Here is a 19,730-nt window from a genome sequence, read left to right on the forward strand (position 1 = left end):
AGGGTTTCTCTGTATTGTTTGGAGGCTGTCCTGGCACTCACTCTCTAGACCAGGCTGGCCTCGAACTCTCAGAGATCCGCCTGCCTCTGCCTCCCAAGTGCTGGGATTAAAGGCGTGGGCCAGCAACGAATGGCTGGTTTTTGTTTTTTAATGACAAGATTAGAATATAAACCTAAGACTTAAAAATTTGCATGTATGTATTTATCTTGTGTGTGTACAGGTGTGTATTTTTGTGTACACACATAGGAGTCTCTTCCACCATGTGGATCTAGGGAATGAAGAACCTGTACCCCAGTCATCTTCTGCTTAAAACCCAGAAATTTTTTGGAGGGAGTGTGGAGGGAGGATTTCTCTGTAGCTTTGTAGACCAGGCTGGCCTCCAACTCACAGAGATCCATCTGCCTCGGCCCCCCGAGTGCTGATATTAAAGGTGTGCACCACCACTGCCCAGTCAAACCCAGAACTTTTTTTTTTTTTTTTGGTTTTATGAGACAGGGTTTCTCTGTTTTTGGAGGCTGTCGGTCCAGCCTGGCCTCAAACTCACAGAGATCTGCCTGTCTCTGCCTCCCGAGTGCTGGGATTAAAGGCCTGCGCCACCAACGCCCGGCCAAACCCAGAACTTTTAAAACCCCAGACCCGTGTTTTTAAACTCCAGGAACAGTGGCCTCCCAGCATGGGAGGCAGAGTCAGAGGCAGGTGGATCTCTTGTGAGTTCCAGGCCAGCCCGGGCTATAGAGTGAGTTCCAGGACAGCCAGGGCTGTTACACAGAGAAACCTTGTCTCAAAACAAAACCAAAAAATTTACAGGAACATAGTGATAGTGACGAGTGTATCACAGTCCTCATTCTTGATGGTTAACGAGAGAAAATAGAGCTTATAAGGAGTATCTAATCCAGTTTGGTAGGGTCAGACAGCAGGGGTCAGAGCCACATTATTGCATGAGGTGAGTTGAAGGCCCCGCAGGGTTTCACCACAGAGCTGAAAAGAGCAAGTGTGTGCAAAGGTGAATAGCATAGAGTGCCACTTGAGAGCTGCCTGGTAGTACTGTGTGCTAGCCCTGCTGAGTAGCCTGCAGCATGGTATGGGCTGGTTGTTAGAAGCGCTTGGATCTTCATCCCCTGGGCAGTCGGCATTGGGGTTGCTTTGCCGTGGTCTGCAGGTTGGCTATGAGTGGTGAGTGAAGAGGCTGACCTTCCTTCCCAAGGCTCTGGGATCTCGTATCTTGATTCTGATTCCAAAGAACCTTGGAGAATGGAACAGTAGGGATCCTGCACCCTGGCACTGGCCTCACCATTCCTAAAAGGTTGCACGGGACCTGTTTACCTCTTGGTCTCTTTAATTTCCCCTTAGCTCTGGTAATTTAAAAGTAGGTAAATAAAAAAGCTTTATAGCTTTGTAATAGGAATGTAAGAACTAATTTTCCTGCCCTCACACTGTTCCAGAAAAATGTGTTTTGTGTATTTGATGTGTCTGTGTGCTCACATGTTTTGCACTTGGAAGCCAGAGATCTCTATCAGGTGTCTTCCTCCATTGACTTTCACTATATGCCTTATTTTCAAAATAATTTCATATATGTACATAATGCATTCTATTTACTCTCTTAATCTCCCACCCCTGTAAACATGCCCCACCACATCTTTATTTTAGTTTAGTTTTTTGAGGCAGGGTCTCACTGAACCTGGAGCTCACCAGTTTATTGCTGGCTAGAGAGCTTTGAGGATCTGCCTAGTGTTTTTCCATCACCTCCCCAATTCTGTCACACCTTCACGTGGGTGCTAGGGACTCAATTTATCCAGGGCAAAGTGCAGGAAGTACTTCACCCTCCAAATCCCCCAGCCCCGAAAACAGCATTCACATTGTTTCAAGTTTGTTCCAGTTGCAGAAATATATGTTGTGTGTCAAAGAACTAGCTGTCTTTGGGAGCCTACCATGTTCTGCTTTGGGTATATTAGACTGTGTGTTGTGAAGTTAGGTTACTTTCCAGGAATTCAGGGGGGGGGGGGGAAGTTGGTGTGGGGATGGGGGGGGTCTGCAGTGAGGGAAGTCATTTATTAAATACATTTCTGGAATTGGCTGACAGGAGCAGAAACCTGTAAAAGGCAGAATTAACTCTGTTCCAATGATAAGTGACTGGAAGAGTATTAAACTCGGAGTCAAACCATTCTGACTTTTTAAAAAGATGTCTTATGATCATATCTGAGTGCAGGCAAAGTCTTACAGGCACTAAAACAAGGGAAGATAGATATCATTTTCCCCAGGCAGACATTGTGCAGCAGGCGGCCCCAACATTGCATGCATGCTTCTGGAAGAGTTACTTTCCGTACTTGACTGGCGACCTTTGCAGGACAGTACCACCTGAGAGCCTTCATGGTGTACTTGTTTAGACTTCAAAATTAGACCCTGAGTGTGCTGCAGGCTCCTGTGAGCTTAGGGTGGACTTCGCCTCTTCAGGGTTGTCTTTTTCAGCCACTTCTTATATTCCAGATAACCGTCTATTGTTTTCTGTGCGCAGATGATTGTGGATTCTTCTGTGGGATTAGAAGCCACATCTGTTGTGATCGGAAAACTCCAGGAATAACAGCAGACATGGATGAACAGGCTCTTTTAGGGCTAAACCCAAATGCTGATTCAGACTTTCGGCAGAGGGTAAGTCCGTCGACTTAGTCCTTCTTAAACGCGTGCCATCACAAAGGTGCATTGGAGGGCTTAAGAAAACACATCTGACTTTAGTAAGCATTAATAGGACCAGACAGACTTGAGGTGGTATGTTCTGAATATTGAAACATCAGGTGCTGTGATTGATTTTTGTTTAATGGGTTGAACCAGGGTGCTGAAACCTGACCTGCGAAGGCAGGTCCTTGTCATTTTTTTGTTGCAGAGTTGTAACACAGTTTCCAAGGTAAAAAACTTTTGCAGGACCTGAGTGCCTAGCGTGTGCTCTACTTTCCCATTGCTCGCCTTGGACTGGAAGTTCTTTCACTCCTGTGTTGTGGACAGCGAGCCTCCTTGTTATTTAGTCTTTGCAGACTGGAAATAAGCAGTTTTGATATGCCACACCTTAAGTTGCATGAAACGATTTTGTGACAAGAAATCCATTTGGAGATGCTGGCATACTTGGGTAAATGTAAACAATTAAACCTAATGTAGCCTATAAATCTGCCGAGGACTTTAACTGAGTGAAAAAGAAGACACTAAAAGAATAAGCCTTTAATTAATTTTTAAAGACGTGAGTGTTCAGAAGTTTAGGACCAGAGGAAGGAAGGGTTTTTCTTTCTTCCTACTCCTTATAGCAAAGTAGAGAGCTTGCTGTAAGTGAGCTAAAGTTAACAACCTAAGCATTACAGCTGCATTGGATTAGAAACTTCTTTTAAAATGGTTTAAAAAAAAAAACAAATACCTCCCAGTTTCTGATGATATGATATTTGCCTCTGCTGATAAATAAGTGACTAGCCCCCCCAAATGTGGCAAATGATAGGAATCTAGATGTCAGTATCTCAAGAACCTAGAAGTCAGACTTTTCATGTGTAAGCACTTGTATTTTCATAGGGATTTAAACCAGCTGCTCTCACAGTAGCTGAGACCTTGCAGTCTGGCCTTTAGCCTACCTTGATGTTGCATGCCGATGGTAATTAAAAGCTTTTGGCTGTTTCATATGTGTCGGGTGATGGGGGGGTGTTTGTTGTTTGTTTTTATCATGTTTTTATTCATTATTTGGGAATTTCACATCATGAACCCTCAGCACACTCCCAATTCTTCCCAGGTCTCCCAGGTCTCACCTCCAAAGCCACCTCCCCCCCCCCCAAAAAAAGGAAAAAAAAAGTTCAATTTGTGTTGCCCATATACTCACAGGAACATGGTCAAACTCCCAGTGACTAGTCCCTTAGAGAACACTAGTCCTTCCGCACCTCACCCCTTCCAGAAGCCATGAGCTGTGAAGAGCTACACTTTAGCATCCTTATCATAATTTTTCATTGATTGTTTGGGAATTTCATGTCATGCACCCCAATCCCACTCATTTCCCAGTCCCTCCATGTTTCCCCTTCACCCTTGAAGCGCCCTCCATAGGAAAATTTTTTAAAATTTAAGAAAATATATTAATTAGAAAAACCAAACCACTGCCCTCCTCCATCTTTCCGGCCTCTGCATCACCCCTCCCTCTGTCTCAGCGGCATTGGGAGCTGCGGTGTGTCGTGCAGTGTACGCCTTTATCCAGGCAGCTTCACTCGAAGCTGTTCTTTGTGATGAGGTGTTGGTCATGTTCAAGGTCTCTGGCTTTTGGTCCTAATCATAATTTTTTTTAAATAATGCATTTAACTATTTTATGTGATTGCAGCTGTAAGCTGCCATGTGGGTGCTGGGAATGGAATTGAACTCAGGTCCTCTGGGAGACTAGCCATGCTCTTAACCACTGAGCTATCTCTCCAGCTCCTTAGCACAATTTTTTTTTGAGACAGGATTTTTCTGTATTGATTTGGTGCCTGTCTAGAACCCACTCTGTAGACCAGGCTGGCCTCGAACTCAGAGATCTGCCTGCTTCTGCCTCCTGAGTGCTGGGATTAAAGGTGTGAGCCACCAACGCCCGGCTTCCCTAATTACAATTTTTAGGAGTTGCTTTCGATGGCTTTCTGTCTAGGCTGTTATCTGGGAATTGAACCTAGGCACAGTCCTTAGTATTGAACTTTACCTGGTTTGCTTTGTTTTGTTTGTGAGAACAACTTTCGCTGTATGGGTTCCCAGGGATTTTATCGGAGCTGTCTTGCAAACATTGTTCTGTTTGTTTCAGGCGGCATCTTGCTGTGTTGCCTAGACTGGTCTGGTACTCACCTTGAACTCCCAACAGTCATCCTGCTCCAGCTTCCAGATTGTTGGGAGTTACTGCAGTAGTCCACCATAACTAGTTTACTAGTTTTCCTTTTTTTTTTTTTTTGGCTTTTCGAGACAGGGTTTCTCTGTATTGTTTTGGAGGCTGTACTGGAACTCGATCTGTAGGCCAGGCTGACCTCGAACTTACAGAGATCCACCTGCCTCTGTCTCCCGAGTGCTGGGATTAAAGGCGTGTGCCACCAACGCCCAGCCTAGTTTTCCTTCTTTTAAGAAATTTTACAAAAAGAAAGAAAGGAAATTCTATTATTGTCCAATGGCATTTGTGTTGATGTAGGGGACAACTTAGAGAATCATCTCTCTTCCCACTTTTATGTGGGTTCTGGACTCAATCTCAAGGCACAGAGGCGGGAAGCTCTTTTCACCTCCTGAGAAATAAATCTCCCCAGCCCCTTTTGTCTGCTTTCATTTGTTTGTTGATCTGGTTGGGCTGGGGAGGGCTTGGGGGGGTTAGTTTTTACATGTATCTATTTGATGGGCAAGAGCATAGTGAGCCTGCCATGGTGTATGCGGATGTATTCAGAGGGCAAATTGCAGAAGTCTGTTTCCTCTTCCTCCACCAGGTGGGTTCTAGGAATCAGAATTCACACACTGAGCTACCTTGCTAGCTCTGTTACTTTGTTTTGCTTTGTTTGGGACAGAAAACAGAATGTAGCCCAAGCTAGCCTCAAACTTGTGGCTGAGAATGACCTTGAAGTTTGGCCCTACCACCTACACCTCTTGAGTACTTAGATAATAGACAAGCGTGGCCACACCTGATTTAGATGGCGCCTAGGATTTAGCCCGGGGCTCCTATGCTAGGCCAGCACCCTACCTCCTGAGCTGCATTCCTGGCCTTTGCTGTTGCTTGAGAAAGAAAACCATGTGTTAGTGAGAGATTTAGCTGATGGACTCCTCCCCTTTATTGTGATTTATTAGCAACATGCATAGGCCACGTCATTTGTCCACTGTCCTTGCTCCTGGAATGTTCCCAATGGTAGTCTTGGGTTTTGTAGGAACTCTGACATTACCAAGGATTAGGGTCAGGTCTCCCAAGACTGTCCTCCACTTGAGATACCAATTGTGAATCCAGACCATCTGTACTTGCGTCAAGTGCTGGGATTAAAGATGTCCCACCACCACCTGGCCCCTCTGTACTTCTGATGACTGCTTGCTAAATGAAGGACTACCAAATCCTGCACAGATTTGACAATTGACTACAATGAGTCAGGACTCAGAAAGGCAGTGGACTTAATAATGCCAGCTTGATATAAAGGATACAGCTCAGAAACAGCCAAATGGAAGAAATCGTTTGAAGGGCCAAGGGCTTCTGTGCGTTTGTGCCTCTTTCCTAGCACCGAGTAAAGTGTTCACTAGCCTAGAAGGTGGGGCTTGTTAAAGAGATTGGCGCCTCTCCCCTCTCACCCACTACCCTCTGTCCATCCTAGACTAGTCATTGGAAGTTCTGTGGGTTTTTGTTTAGCATTTACTTACAGTGTGCTTGTGGACCCCTTTACGACTGTATATATCTCAATATTACTGCCTTGAGAAGCACTTAGGCATTTCTTCTGTCATAGCCCAGTGATATCTGCAGGGCGTTCTTGCAGCATCTTTACCATAAGGAAACTGTTTTGGGTGTCTGATAACGGATCTATTTGTGGGAAACATCTGGACTTTGCCGGGTTGGATATTTTCATTGGTGTATTAAGCCCAGATTGTTGTTGATTATTGGTTCACTCCACCCTTTGTTTAGTGTGCTCAGGGCATCCGAATTCGGAACCAACTGCGCTGCTTTGTTTTGCAATCTTTCAGGCCCTGGCTTATTTTGAGCAGTTGAAGATTTCCCCAGATGCCTGGCAGGTGTGTGCCGAGGCTTTGGCACAGAAGACATACAGGTAATTAAGGCAAATGCTCTATAGTCTATGAACATGAAGCTTTTTTGTTTCAAGGCAGGGTGTCTCTGTTTTTTTTGGAGGCTGTCCTGGAACTAGCTCTTGTAGACCAGGCTGGCCTTGAACTCACAGAGATTATCCTGCCTCTGCCTCCTGAGTGCTGGAATTAAAGGCATGAACCACCACTGCCAGGCGAACATGAAACATTTTAAGTTTCTCTTTGGGAAGTGTTTTCATAAAAACATTTTGTGGCTTGCCTTTTAGAAAAGAGAAAAATAGCAAACCAACTTTTAAACCGGTACTGAACTGATTTTTCAGTAAAACTACCTTTTTTTATATATATATAAATTTATCTATTTTTGCTTTATTGATGTTTTGCCTGTCTGTATGGAGGTGTTGGATCCAGGAATTACAGTCAGTTGTAAGCTGCCATGTGGGTGCTGGGAATTGAACCTGGATCCTCTGGAAGAACAGTCAGTGCTCTTAACTGCTGAGCCATCTCTCCAGCCCAAACTATCCTTTTCTTTATGTGTATTGTTCCCTGGAATAGGCTATAATATCCTTGTCTTACTGTTGGAAGTTAGTGAAAGAGTTGGTCATTAATGACAAATATCTTAAAGTTTTCTAGTAGGGTGTATCAATATTCAATTACTTTGCTTTGGTGTTGGAGCCAAGGTTCTGTTGATGACAGGCAAAGGCCACCCGGGGCGTTTCCAGCATGTGCCTCTGAGGAGAATTCAGGAATGGTGAAATAGGCCTGACACTCTTTACCTGCAGCCATCAGTTCTCTGATTACTGAGGCCATACACATACCACGTGTGGAAAGCCTTCCCCTGTCGCAGTGTGGCTTTCTGGGTAGTCTTTCTGAGGCAGCAAACATAGTTCATGGCAGTAAAAACTTGTATACTCACTTCATCCTTAGTTAAGTTAGCTTCTTATTAAGGAAGAAAAACTGGCATAGTGAAGCTGCTGGGAACCAGCTGGCTAGCAGGACACAGGCAGCTCGCTGTTGGGAGTGGAAGCAAGGGCCTTAGTGGTGGCCCTCTGGCTGAACGTGCTGGAGCTCCGGCCTGTAATCTTGTTCCACTGCAGCCTGGTTGAGTTTACCGAGACCTGTTTTTCTTGAGCATCTTGGAGTGTCTGCATTCCTACTTGGACTGCTCTTTTCATAGGAGACAGTGTCCCCTCACAAAGCGTGTCTCACGCAGCCTCCATCTGGACTGAGCAGGTCCCTCAACTCCAAAGGAATCTTCCCAGAATTGTTGGCCGTATTACCCCTAGAGGGAGTTAGATAATGGACCGCTGTGGGGTTGTTTGGTTTGGTTTTGTTTTTCTCCCATCTCACAAAGATGGGTTTGTTTAGTTTCGTGTGTGAACTTTGAGAGTGGACTTAGTTGTCCTACCCCGTTTATTTTGAATCTGCCTGTAAGAGAAGAGAACTGACTAATGCTTACAATCGGGTAGGCCATAGACGGCATCCTTGGTTTGGTCAGTCTCTTACTGCTGTGATGTTTTTCATCTTGCATCTTCCTAACTGTTCTAAAGCAAAGCACAGAAATTGTTCCAGGAACCTTGACTCTGCACATTAGAATTTGGAGCAGTGGCCTCTACTTACAGAGTACTCTGTTTAAGGAGTGTATCAGAGCATGAGGCTATGTTGCTTATAAAATGTAAGTTTCCGCCACATATTGTGAATTGTATTTAAAGCTCTTCTTAATCCTTTAAACCCAGGGCTTGGGCCTGTAGCTGATTGGTGAAGCCTTTGCCTATAATTTACAAGGCCCCAAGTTAGGTACCCAGCACCATCAAACAAAAAAGACAATAAAAATAAGTAAAATAGAATTGGTAAATAGAAAGCCAGGCAAGAAAGAAGCCTAGCTGTAGAGACCTCACGGTTGTTACTGGTATTTTGCCATTGTTTTCCCCAATTTCTTTTCTGATTATCTAACTCTTTTTTCTTTTCCAGTGATGATCACATAAAGTTTTTCTGCTTCCAAGTATTAGAACATCAAGTTAAATACAAGTAAGCCTTTTCATTGTTTTTAATCTTAAAGATTTGTTGGAACAGGCATGTTTTAGTTTGTTTTTCTGTCCTTGAGGAAGCCAAAGTACAGATAGCAAACTACCAGTGTAGTAATGATATCCGGGCTACGAATATGTTTTGATTTATTTACACTGAGCTAGCCAGTCTACAGGCTTATTCTGTAGTCCACAGAGCTCAGTGCATGGTTGGTTTAAAAAATCCCATAGCTGTCATTTGTTTGAGTGTGAACTGAGTCACAGATCTGAGATCGCTGACTGGCCTATCTGACAGGCTCATGCGTGCATTTGCAACTGTGTTATTGGACACTGCAGTGTATTTAGGAAACCCAGTATTGGGATGCTGTAAAACTCTGTCTTTTGATAGGTGAGATTTGTATTCAAAGCTGCAGACAGCAAATGTAGTCTGTCACTGTTGTCCCTTTAACAGGTACTCAGAACTCAGCACAGCTCAACAACAGCTGATCAGGGAGACACTCTTGTCGTGGCTTCAAGCTCAGGTAAAATAGTTCATTTCATTCAGTTCATTCGGTGCCTTAATCAGCAAGCGGTTTCCTCTCTTGTACTTAAAGTGCTGGTCTTGAAGATCATGGGTCAAAACAATAATAACCAAAACCATTGTACTTTCCATAACATGTTATGGGAACTTCTTTTTGGAGGCAGGGTCTCAGTTTGTAGCCCTGACTGGCCTGGTACTCCTGTCTCTGCTTTCCAGCTCCCAGGGTTAAAGGCACCTTGCCACCACACCTGCCTGGAACTTGGCTATAAAAAGTAACGTTTTAAAGAAAACAGTTTTTAAGCTTCCGTTTTTTTCATTATGTGTATATGAGTGTTTCTGTGTGTAGGTATGTGCACCTGATTGTAGGCACCCACAGAATCCAGAAGCAGGTGGTAGATCCCCTGGAAGTAGAGTTATAGGTGACTGTGAGCTGCCCATGTGGGTTTGTAGGAATTGAACTCAAGTTCTCTGCATGAGCAGTACATGGACTTAACTGCTGAGCTGTCTCTCTAGCCCCCAGTGTGTATGACATTATTAAACTATATGACAGTAACTGCTTTTTTGTTTGGTCCTCAGAGTTGCCTGTGTTGACAGCCTCTTTACAAAGGCCCCTTTAAAAGGCTAGTAGAGTTGTTTTTTCACAGAATATTTATTTTGGTTAATTTTAGTTAAACTTAACATATAAAGCCGCTACAGTGTTTTACTTTACAATCCAGCAAAAGAAAAACAGTTGAATGTTTTTCTTAGAAGGAGTTCTGTGATCTGGGTAGTGGTGGTTGTGGTGGCACTCCTTTAATCCCAGCGCTGGGGATGCAGAGGCAGGTGGATGGATCTCTTGAGTTCCAGGTCAGCCTGACCTACAGAGCGAGTTCCAGGACAGCCAGGGCTACACAGAGAAACCGTGTCTCAGAGGGAGGGGGAGATGGAAAGGGAGAGGGAGAAAGAGATTCTATACATGGAGCTTAGTAAATGAGACCCCTTGGTTCATGCCTGTATCTCAATATTCTGGAGCTGGAGGCAGGAAGATTGTGATTTTGAAGCCAGCCTGGTGTTTAAACAAGTTAAAGGCCAACTTAAGCTGCATACTAGACTTTGTCACATAAAAACAAGACCTGGGTTGGGTAAGGTGTCTCAAACCTTTGATCCCATGCAGGCAGAAAGTCGGGTGGATCCCTTGGAGTGAGTTCAACCTGGGCTACTTAGGAAGACCCTGACTCAAATCAGGCAAAGAACCCCCTGCTTCCCCTACCCCCTTTGGGGAGGAGGAAGGGCTGGGCTGCATCTCTGGTAGAATGTTTGAGTAAGATACAGATTTATCCCCAACACTGTAGGAAAATACACATTCTAAGAGACAGGCATTATTCACTTGCTCGTCATGTGACTGGTTACCTGCACACATGGGTAATTTTGCAGTTTGCTGTGCTGCCGCTAATCTGGGCAGGGTTTAATTTTTTGTTTTTGTTTGTTTGTTTTGGCCAACTGATGATAAATACAAAAAACTAATGTGCTTTTGAATAGTTTGGATTTAATTTCATGGATATTTCTGTTTGCCAGATGCTGAATCCACAACCAGAGAAGACCTTCATACGAAATAAAGCAGCCCAAGTCTTCGCCTTGCTTTTTGTTACAGAGTATCTTACTAAATGGCCCAAGTTTTTTTTTGACATTCTCTCAGTTGTGGACCTAAACCCAAGGGGAGTGGATCTGTACCTGCGAATCCTCATGGCCATTGATTCAGAGTTGGTGGACCGCGATGTGGTTCACACGTCAGAGGCAAGTAGCGTCACACGTTTTGTGGGGGAGAGGAGCATATGGTGAAAAGGACATGGTCTTACCTTTTTTTATATAATTTATTTTATGTGCATTGGTGTGAAAGTATCAGATCTCCTAGTACTGGAGTTAAAGACAGTTGTGAGCTGCCATGTGGGTGCTGAGAATTGAATCCTGGTCCTCTGAAGAGCGGTCAGTGTTCTTAACCCTGAGCCATCTCTCCCAGGAGTCTTATCTTTTGCATGTTGTTTGCCCCTCCCCCCAAACAGCGTTTGTCTGTGTAGCTCTGACTGTCCTGGACTCACTCTGTAGACAGGCAGTCCTGGAACTCACAGACATCCAGCCGCCTCTGCCTCCCAAGTACTGCCTGGCTCTTTTGCATGTCCTAGTATCTTGAATAGGCTGACAGTGAAGTTTAACCCCTCCCACCATTGAAGATTGAAATTAGAGCACAACGTGAGATTTTTAAAACTAAGGCAGTGTTGTCGCCAGTGAAGCACACATTTATTTTGTCATAGTTCCTGTGAAATGCCGTCCACACTGAATGCTTGAACAAGTGAAAATGAGTGGCTTGTGAATGTGCCTGCCAGTGCCACTGCCTCCATAGTCTCTGCAGTCATGGTGCCCGAGCCCTCCACTCTAGTCTCTATTTATGTATCTAGACGTCTCCTTTGCCTTTTGTTTGTTGTTAAGTGGTGCTAGTAATTTACTGTAGTGTTTCATCGCTGCCAAGGAATCTTTACTGCTGAGGTGCAGCCTTAGTCGAGCCTATTCCTAAAGTAAGTAGTGCAAAGGGATGGAGGAAGGAGGAGAGCCCCTGCCTCATGTGCAGGAGGCCCCAGATTTGATCTCTGTCACTTCAGTATAAAAGTAAGGTAAAGAGTGTGGGGATTTTAGCTGGCTTGGGAAACTGGGGCAGGCAGGGTGGCCTCAAGTTGGAGGCCCTCCTGAGTGACATACAGAGAGACCTATCTCCTTAAGAAACCCCCCCCCGAAATAACTTTATATGTATATAATATTTTAAGACGATTGTAACCACTGTACATTTAAGTCATTGCCTTTTTTTCTAAATAGCTTAAATATCATTTTTGTCTGGTATTTAGAATTTCACATGGTTAAAATTTCTAAGCAATGCTTATTTGTAGTTTATATTTAATGAATGAAGTCTGGCACCAAGGAATAGAACGGAAAAGGAAACACAAAGAATCACAGGATATAATTTTAGAGCAGATAACTAGGAAGTCATGGTGGGGGCTGCCTAACAAGCCTGGAGATTTCGTGTAGAGGAAGTCACTGTGCAACTGTACTTGGATGCCTAGCGCTGTTTCATAATCTTCTTGTCTTTTGTGTTTTTAGGAAGCTCGTAGGAATACTCTGATAAAAGATACCATGAGAGAACAGTGCATTCCAAATCTGGTGGAATCGTGGTACCAGATTTTACACAATTACCAGTATACTAATTCAGAAGTGCTGTGCCAGTGCCTTGAAGTAGTTGGGGCTTACGTCTCTTGGATAGACTTATCCCTTATAGCCAATGATAGGTGCGTATGCCTATAATTTTTAAACAGAAAACTGACATTAAAGTGAACCAAAAATGTTAATATCTTTATTCCCCTGTCACCAGGTTTATAAATATGCTGCTAGGTCACATGTCAGTAGAAGTTCTACGGGAAGAAGCATGCGACTGTTTATTTGAAATTGTAAATAAAGGGATGGACCCTGTGGACAAGATGAAACTAGTGGAATCCTTGTGTCAAGTATTACAGACTGCCGGGTTTTTCAGCATTGACCAGGTCAGTGAATCTCTTATATGTATGCTTTGAAAACTGTCACAGATACTGAACTAATATGCCTTTTTTTCCCCTTGAGTTTTGGGGATGTCCTTGAACTGACAGTAAACCACTATATTCTGAGAGCCCCAAGTAATATCTGTGGCATTTTCCTTGCACATGTGGTTATACCCATTCTGACACTTACAGTCAGAATGGTGCATGCGCTTTGCAAGTGTGCAGTGTTGATCATGCCCTGCGTAACAAGAAATACAGCATTTACACCATAGTGCTGCATTTGGCCCAGGTTAGACCTAGTAACCATAAAAGCTTCATTTTCACTGTAGACTTTTCCAGACTTTATTTTATGTGTATACATGTTTTGTCCACGTGTCTGTCTATGCATCACTTGTATGCCTGGTGCCCAAGACTGACAAAAGAGGGGATCAGAGCCCCTAGGACTAGAGTCACAGGTGGTTATAAGCTGCCGTGTGGGTGCAGGTCCTCTGCAAGATAGACAGAGCTCTCATAGCCCTGAGCCTTCTCTCCTCCCTATTTGAATTTTAAGCCATCTGAGAGTGACGGGTCTCAATGGTGAGCTGGTAACTTAGCTAATGTGAAGGCTTCTTGTTCTTGTATGTGTGCTAGGAAGCATCCCAAAGCTTCCTGCTAGCAATGTCACTGAGCAGCACGAAGGCTGTGATGGCATTCCAGATTTATCCACAGTTAAGGAAAAGTGTTTTTAAGACAACTTTGAGTTTTTTATTGCAGAGAGAGAGAGAGAGAGAGAGAGAGAGAGAGAGAGAGAGTGTGTGTGTGTGTGTGTGTGTGTGTGTGTGTGTGTGTGTGTGTGTGGCCCAAGGATGGAACTCAGGTTGTCAGGCTAGGTGGCAGCCCTGCCTGTCCCTAAGAGATCTCTGTATTGGTGATAATGTCAGTAATAAGGCTTTAGTAGGTTCTTGCTTCATGCACTGAAGCTAGTTCTATTGCCTTCTATTGTCTTAATATCTGCAGCTCTTTAAAGAAAAGGAAATCTAAAATAGTAGAAGTAGATCCTCTGTCTGTGGGAGAACAGCTTATTGGTAACTAATGAAAATAACCAGGGTCTGCCTATCGCATCCGGCAGTGACTGAAGCGGGCTGCTATAGTAGCAGCTCTGTCTTTGTAGGGAAGTTGAGGCCTAAGTCATTACACCGCAGTGCGGCAGTATCAACATCATAGCTACAGTTAGGGAAGGCGGCTCTTAAAACTTACTTTTACCTAAGCTCTTTTTTCCTCCCACCCCCACCCCAAACTGGTAATATCCATAGGACTATCATTAACACCACAGTTGCAGGGATGGAGAAATGCCTCGGGTTGAGAACACTGGCTGCTCTTCCAGAGGCTGTAACTGCAGCTCCTGGGAATCCAGTGCCCTCTTCTGGCCTCTAAGCACCAGACACACATGTTGCACAGATATAGGTGCAGGCAAAACACCAAACGTGCAAAGTACTTCTCTAATTGAAAAAGCAAAGCATAGTTGCTTTTAGAGGTCTATCAGATAATAATGGCAGCAGAAAAATCGAATTCTGATCATTTTCCTGGCATAGTGATGGAGTTGGTAACTGTTGTCATAACATTGAGCTCTAGGTTCAGCAAAATGTTCAGCAGATAAAAACCCTTACCTTGATCCTAGTGGCCTGAGTTTGACTCCTGAAAACTGCCCTGGAAGTGACACATCCACGCCCACGCTGACCCTCTGTGACGTCCACAGAGTACATGATAGAGTTTTCAGAGACTGAACCCTGAAATTGGCGCTGCATTCACGCTAAAGGTCAGGGTTTTCTCTTTCCCGAGGCTGGTGGTTGTAACTGTGGTCTTTGCTTACTGCTCATAGGAAGAAGATTTGGACTTCGTGGCCAGATTTTCTAAGCTGGTAAATGGAATGGGACAGTCCTTAATAGTTAGCTGGACTAAGTTAATTAAGAACGGAGCTGTCAAGAATGCGCAAGAGGCCCTGGAAGCTATTGAGACAAAAGTACCACTTATGTTACAGCTGCTAGTTCACGAGGACGATGACATCTCCTCAAACATTATTGGATTTTGTTATGATTATCTGCATATTTTGAAACAGGTGAGTCGTTAATTTGTTCTTCTTGTCCAGTAGATATGTAAAGAGCTGTTAAAAATTGAAAATAAGAAAAAGCAAAAAGAAAACACCCATAATCCCTGTTTAATTTTATATATATATAAATTCTGTTAATTAGACTTGGTGAGCCATGCCTGTGATTCCAGCACTCAGAATGGGGGAAGGTTTTCACCATTGTCTGCTCCAGCAGCATAACACAGCAAGTTCAAGGCCAGCCACGAGCAACAGGAGTCCCTTGCCCCAAAAGACATAATACGTTCATAAGTCATAAATGTGGTCCGGGATTATTTTTGTTTTCTTTTTGTTGTTTTAAACCTGTATTCATTCCTAAGCACAGCAACAACTTGTTAAATTCTTTGCTGATAGTTGTTTCCCAGTTACTGCCACCCGCTGAGAAGTAGGGCTTCTCTGACTAATGCAGACAGACAGCGGCACTGTCTGTGGGCATGGCATAGGTATTTGAGGGTGTGGCAGTGGCAGTGGCTCCTCTCTCGCTTGTGTTTTCCCCAGCCTCGGTCTTGGGTACAGTACCTCCAGTGAATCCCTGCCCCAAATCCAGTTTGAAAGTGGTTGAGGGCCCCTTTATCAGTGGGCACATTGTGCGTGGCCCACTGCTGCTGTTACACACAGGGTCGATAGCTGAGTAGACCGATCATCACAGGTCTCCCCCACCATTGTTAGGTTTGATTTACATTGGGTGAATTGACTCATTCAAGCTTAAAGTAACTTCTTTGCAAGAGGAGTATAGTTGTCCTGCATTGTGTGTGTGTCCTCGTGCATGTGCCTTTGTGTGTGAGTATCAGGACCAGGAGTCAGTGTGGGCTGTCGCCTTCGTTCATTTCCCATTGAGTCAGGGCCCTTGCTGAACCTGGAGCTCACTGACTGTAGGCCGGCCGGCCACTGAGTTCTAGAGTCCTGTATGCACCGACACATCCTGTTTGCACGCATGCCACCATGCTGGGCTTACACAGATGTTGGGGACCTGAACCTGTCCTCTGCTTGGGCAGCAGGCACTGTAGTAGCCGGGCCATCCCCCAGCCCTGTGTGGGGTTGGGTTTTGTTTGCGGTGCTGGAGGCTGGACCCGGAACCTGCAGTGTGCTGCTTCCCATCCCAAGCTGCGCCGTTCTCGGCTGTTTCTGTGCTGAAGTTAAGGGGTTTTAGGGTGTGCAAGCTGTGGCCTTTGCTTTCAGAAGCCAAGCATGGTCATGCGTGCTAATGTCAGCTGTTGGTGGGACTGAGGCAGATCTCTGTGAGTTCAAGGCCGGGCTAGCCATAGCCACAACAAAACATCATTTGCTGCCTTATAGCTTAGTTCTTTCTAAATACATGATAAACAACTTGTCAAATTAATCTTATTATTGCCCGTTTGTCAACGTATTCACTAGGCATGAAATTATTACATCTGAAGTTAGAAATCCGTTAACTGTAGATTTGCTGTCAAACTACTCAACAGAAATTTGTGTATCTTATTTTGTTATGCTGAAGATTGGACCCAGGGACTTGTGCATGCTGGAAAATGTTCTATGCCATAACTGTACCACCAGCTCCCCTGTTTGTTTTAGAAGATAGTAATTGCTTACAAAAATATTTTGATAAGCAAGTATAACATTAGAAATAAATTATTGTTGACTTCGATGAGCAAGTATGACATTAGAAATAAATTATTGTCGACTTTGATAAACAAGTATGACATTAGAAATAATTATTGTTGATTTTGATAAGCAAGTATAATACTAGAAATAAATTGTTTGCTTTTCTTTTAAGCTTTCAGTGCTCTCAGATCAGCAAAAAGCTAATATAGAGGTAAGTGGTTTCTTTAAACCAATGATAGATTTTCTTTCCCCAAATCAGTGAGTTTACTGGGGTTCTTTCCCTGATGGTGGGTGAACAGAGACAGTACATCATTGAAGAACACCCCCCCCGCTTTGGGTGCTACTCCCAGAGGCTGCAGTGGTGAGGTGACTTCCCAGCAGCCCCTCATGAGTGAACAGCCCTGAGGAAGGAGGGCTTAGTGAACCTGGCGAGTTTAGGGCCTTGTGAGTTGTTTCCTGAGTCCCAGGTAGCTTCCCTCCGGGACGGATTGTTTTTAACTCAGATTTGTACACAGCACTTACCTTTCATGAGATTCCCTGAGCCTTGGAGTGAGCGATAAAGATGCCCATCCGAGGCTGACCAATTCTTTGTCTGGAGTCTACCTTGAAATATAGCTCAACTTCCAGATGAGAAAGAACAATTAACAGATGGTATTTCCTCATTACTTTTAGGCAATCATGTTGGCCGTTATGAAAAAATTGACTTATGATGAAGAATATAACTTTGAAAATGAAGTAAGTAATTTTACATCAAAGAAAAACTGGTTTCAATTTTTTCCTTGTTTGCATTAAACTAGTATTTTATATTTTAATTTTAGAGCCTTGTAAAACAAGGAATAGTGTTCTAAGTCGTGTTTTTACTGCTGTGGTTATTTTTATATTAATGTTAGTTTGGGGTGACACTTATGGAAACCTGAATCCTTTGCTGTGTAAGAAGTTGGAGAGGTGACTCATTAGGTAAAGTGCTTGCTGTGTAAAAATTTGGATCTGTGTGATTACTGTAGATGGCTGGATTTGGTGGTGCAGTCCAGAGCTGGGAAGGCAAGCATCGGTGAACCCCTGGGGTACATTAGCTAGCCAGCCTAGCCACGGCATTGAGTCCCAAGTCTTAATAAGAGAACTTGTCTCTCACACACACAAAAGGTGACTAGCTCCTGAGACTGACTGCTTGTCAGCACACGCACACACACATATATACAGAATCTTGTAAGCTGGGTTTGGTGGCATATGCCTGAAATTCCAGCAGCTGGCAGCCTTAGGCAAAAATACTGCCATAACTGTTGAGTCAGCCTGGGCTCATGCTGAGTTACAAAATAAGACCCTGTCTCAAAACAAACAAAAAAGAACCTTAAAAAAATTGCAGGCTTTGGAATATAGCTCAATGGTAGAGTCTTTGCTTACTACATGCAGGCCCTGGATTATATCTATAGCAACCCAAAGAAGGAAAAATAATACTTTTTAGCATTGAATTTACAATTGACACTGTTATTCACATCTCATCTCGTGCTACATTTACTAAGAGTACCAGATTGAGGCCCAGTCAGTGGAGGAAGGTGAGTGAGACTTACCTAGACTTGTTCATCTAAGTCTGTCCTGGGTCATGGGAGGATCCCTTCCCACTGACTGTAGAGCTGTCCAGTGCTTCCTGGACACTCAGGGCGTGAGTGACTCAGGTGTGTGCTATCACAAGATAACAGTGCTAAGACCCAGCATAGTAGCCCCAGTTGTAACACTGTTAGCATCCTGGGGAAATAAAAGGTGACTGAAGACAATAGGCAAGTCTTGAAGCCTAATGTGGACCCATGTTGGCGGTTCTCTCAGCCCTGTCCCCTGTCGCCTGTTGATTTTAGAATTACTAATTAGTGAGCAGGAAGGGAAGTGCTACTGAGCATTCGTGATTCTTTTCAATCCAAATATAAAAGGCATGCATGAATTGACCATTTATGTAAATGTAAAGGTCTTCAGTTTTACTTATTTACTTATCACTGTCGAGAGGGTGGGCCAGGGTGTTGCTGCGGAGGTCGGAGGGTGGCTTTGGTCGACTCCCTCCTCCCGCTCTGGGCTGCAGGTAAGGAGTACAGCCCTCAGGCTCGTTGTGTCCAGTGCTCCTAACCACTGTGTCATCTTGACGGTGGCACCTTAAACCATTAAGACCGGGCTTTTAACTTGCATTTCAGGGTGAAGATGAAGCCATGTTTGTAGAATACAGAAAACAGCTGAAGTTGCTGTTGGACAGGCTCGCTCAGGTGTCACCCGAGCTAGTGCTGGCTTCTGTTCGCAGAGTGTTCAGTGCCACGCTGCAGTAAGTTCTGCTGTTGGAGCAGGCTCTTCTAAATGAGTCGTGCAGTGCTCGTCACTCCTTACATTCCTGGAAACTGTTTTGCTGCTTATCCTGTGTCTCCCTCTGTGGTATAGACTACATTGTTTGGTCAAAAAAAAATCATTCAAGACATTTTAAAAACTGGTTTTTATTAGCATATCAGTTAACTTATTCATTATGGTATTTCCATACATGCACTTAATGTATTTCAGCCATTTTCAACTCCCCCTTCCGCCCATACTGTTACTTCCTCTTGTCCTCTTCCTGCTGCTTTGGTAACGAGCGGGTCTCACGGGGTCGGTTGGTTATAGACGCGTGGGCAGCTGTGCCACTGAAGGAAGTCTGTTGTTGCGTTAGCGTCCCGAGTATCGCGGGTTCTGTGAGCAGACGCACACTTGTTGCCTTGGCAGGAACTGGCAGACGACACGCTTCATGGAAGTTGAGGTGGCAGTAAGGCTGCTGTACATGCTGGCAGAAGCCCTCCCGGTGTCGCACGGTGCTCACTTCTCAGGTGACGTTTCAAAAGCTAGTGCTTTGCAGGACATGATGCGAACGGTAGGTATACCGAGGGCCCTGTGCTGTACACGTGACTTGCTCTTTGTGCTGTGCTGTGGGCTTGCAGAGGGTTCTGATTATTGGAGTTTGGTGTGTGTTTACAGAGGGTTGTGGGCGCTGCAGTAAACAAAACTCTTCGGTTTTTCCCCTTTTCTAGTTGGTGACGTCAGGAGTCAGTTCCTACCAGCACACGTCTGTGACGCTGGAGTTCTTTGAAACCGTTGTTCGATACGAAAAGTTTTTCACAGTTGAACCTCAGCACATTCCATGTGTACTAGTAAGTGTGCACCTCACTCCGGTTTTT

General features: G+C 44.3%; 1 protein-coding gene across 1 annotated transcript in view; it reads left to right on the forward strand.

The window, feature by feature from the left end:
* The window catches only part of Xpot (exportin for tRNA), a 39,463-nt gene that overhangs the window by 2,034 nt on the left and 17,699 nt on the right, over window positions 1-19,730 (forward strand). Inside the window, exons 2-14 of the mRNA XM_040754803.1 lie at window positions 2,513-2,646; window positions 6,673-6,755; window positions 8,719-8,775; window positions 9,223-9,292; window positions 10,846-11,064; window positions 12,418-12,602; window positions 12,686-12,854; window positions 14,707-14,943; window positions 16,724-16,762; window positions 17,224-17,286; window positions 18,729-18,853; window positions 19,282-19,426; window positions 19,584-19,703. Coding sequence (XP_040610737.1) covers window positions 2,587-2,646; window positions 6,673-6,755; window positions 8,719-8,775; window positions 9,223-9,292; window positions 10,846-11,064; window positions 12,418-12,602; window positions 12,686-12,854; window positions 14,707-14,943; window positions 16,724-16,762; window positions 17,224-17,286; window positions 18,729-18,853; window positions 19,282-19,426; window positions 19,584-19,703 — 1,572 coding nt within the window. The 5' untranslated portion in view covers window positions 2,513-2,586. The remainder of the gene's footprint in view (window positions 1-2,512; window positions 2,647-6,672; window positions 6,756-8,718; window positions 8,776-9,222; window positions 9,293-10,845; window positions 11,065-12,417; window positions 12,603-12,685; window positions 12,855-14,706; window positions 14,944-16,723; window positions 16,763-17,223; window positions 17,287-18,728; window positions 18,854-19,281; window positions 19,427-19,583; window positions 19,704-19,730) is intronic.

The sequence above is a fragment of the Mesocricetus auratus genome, unplaced genomic scaffold (assembly GCF_017639785.1).
Source record: "Mesocricetus auratus isolate SY011 unplaced genomic scaffold, BCM_Maur_2.0 Super-Scaffold_100011, whole genome shotgun sequence".
Taxonomy (NCBI): Eukaryota; Metazoa; Chordata; class Mammalia; order Rodentia; family Cricetidae; genus Mesocricetus; species Mesocricetus auratus.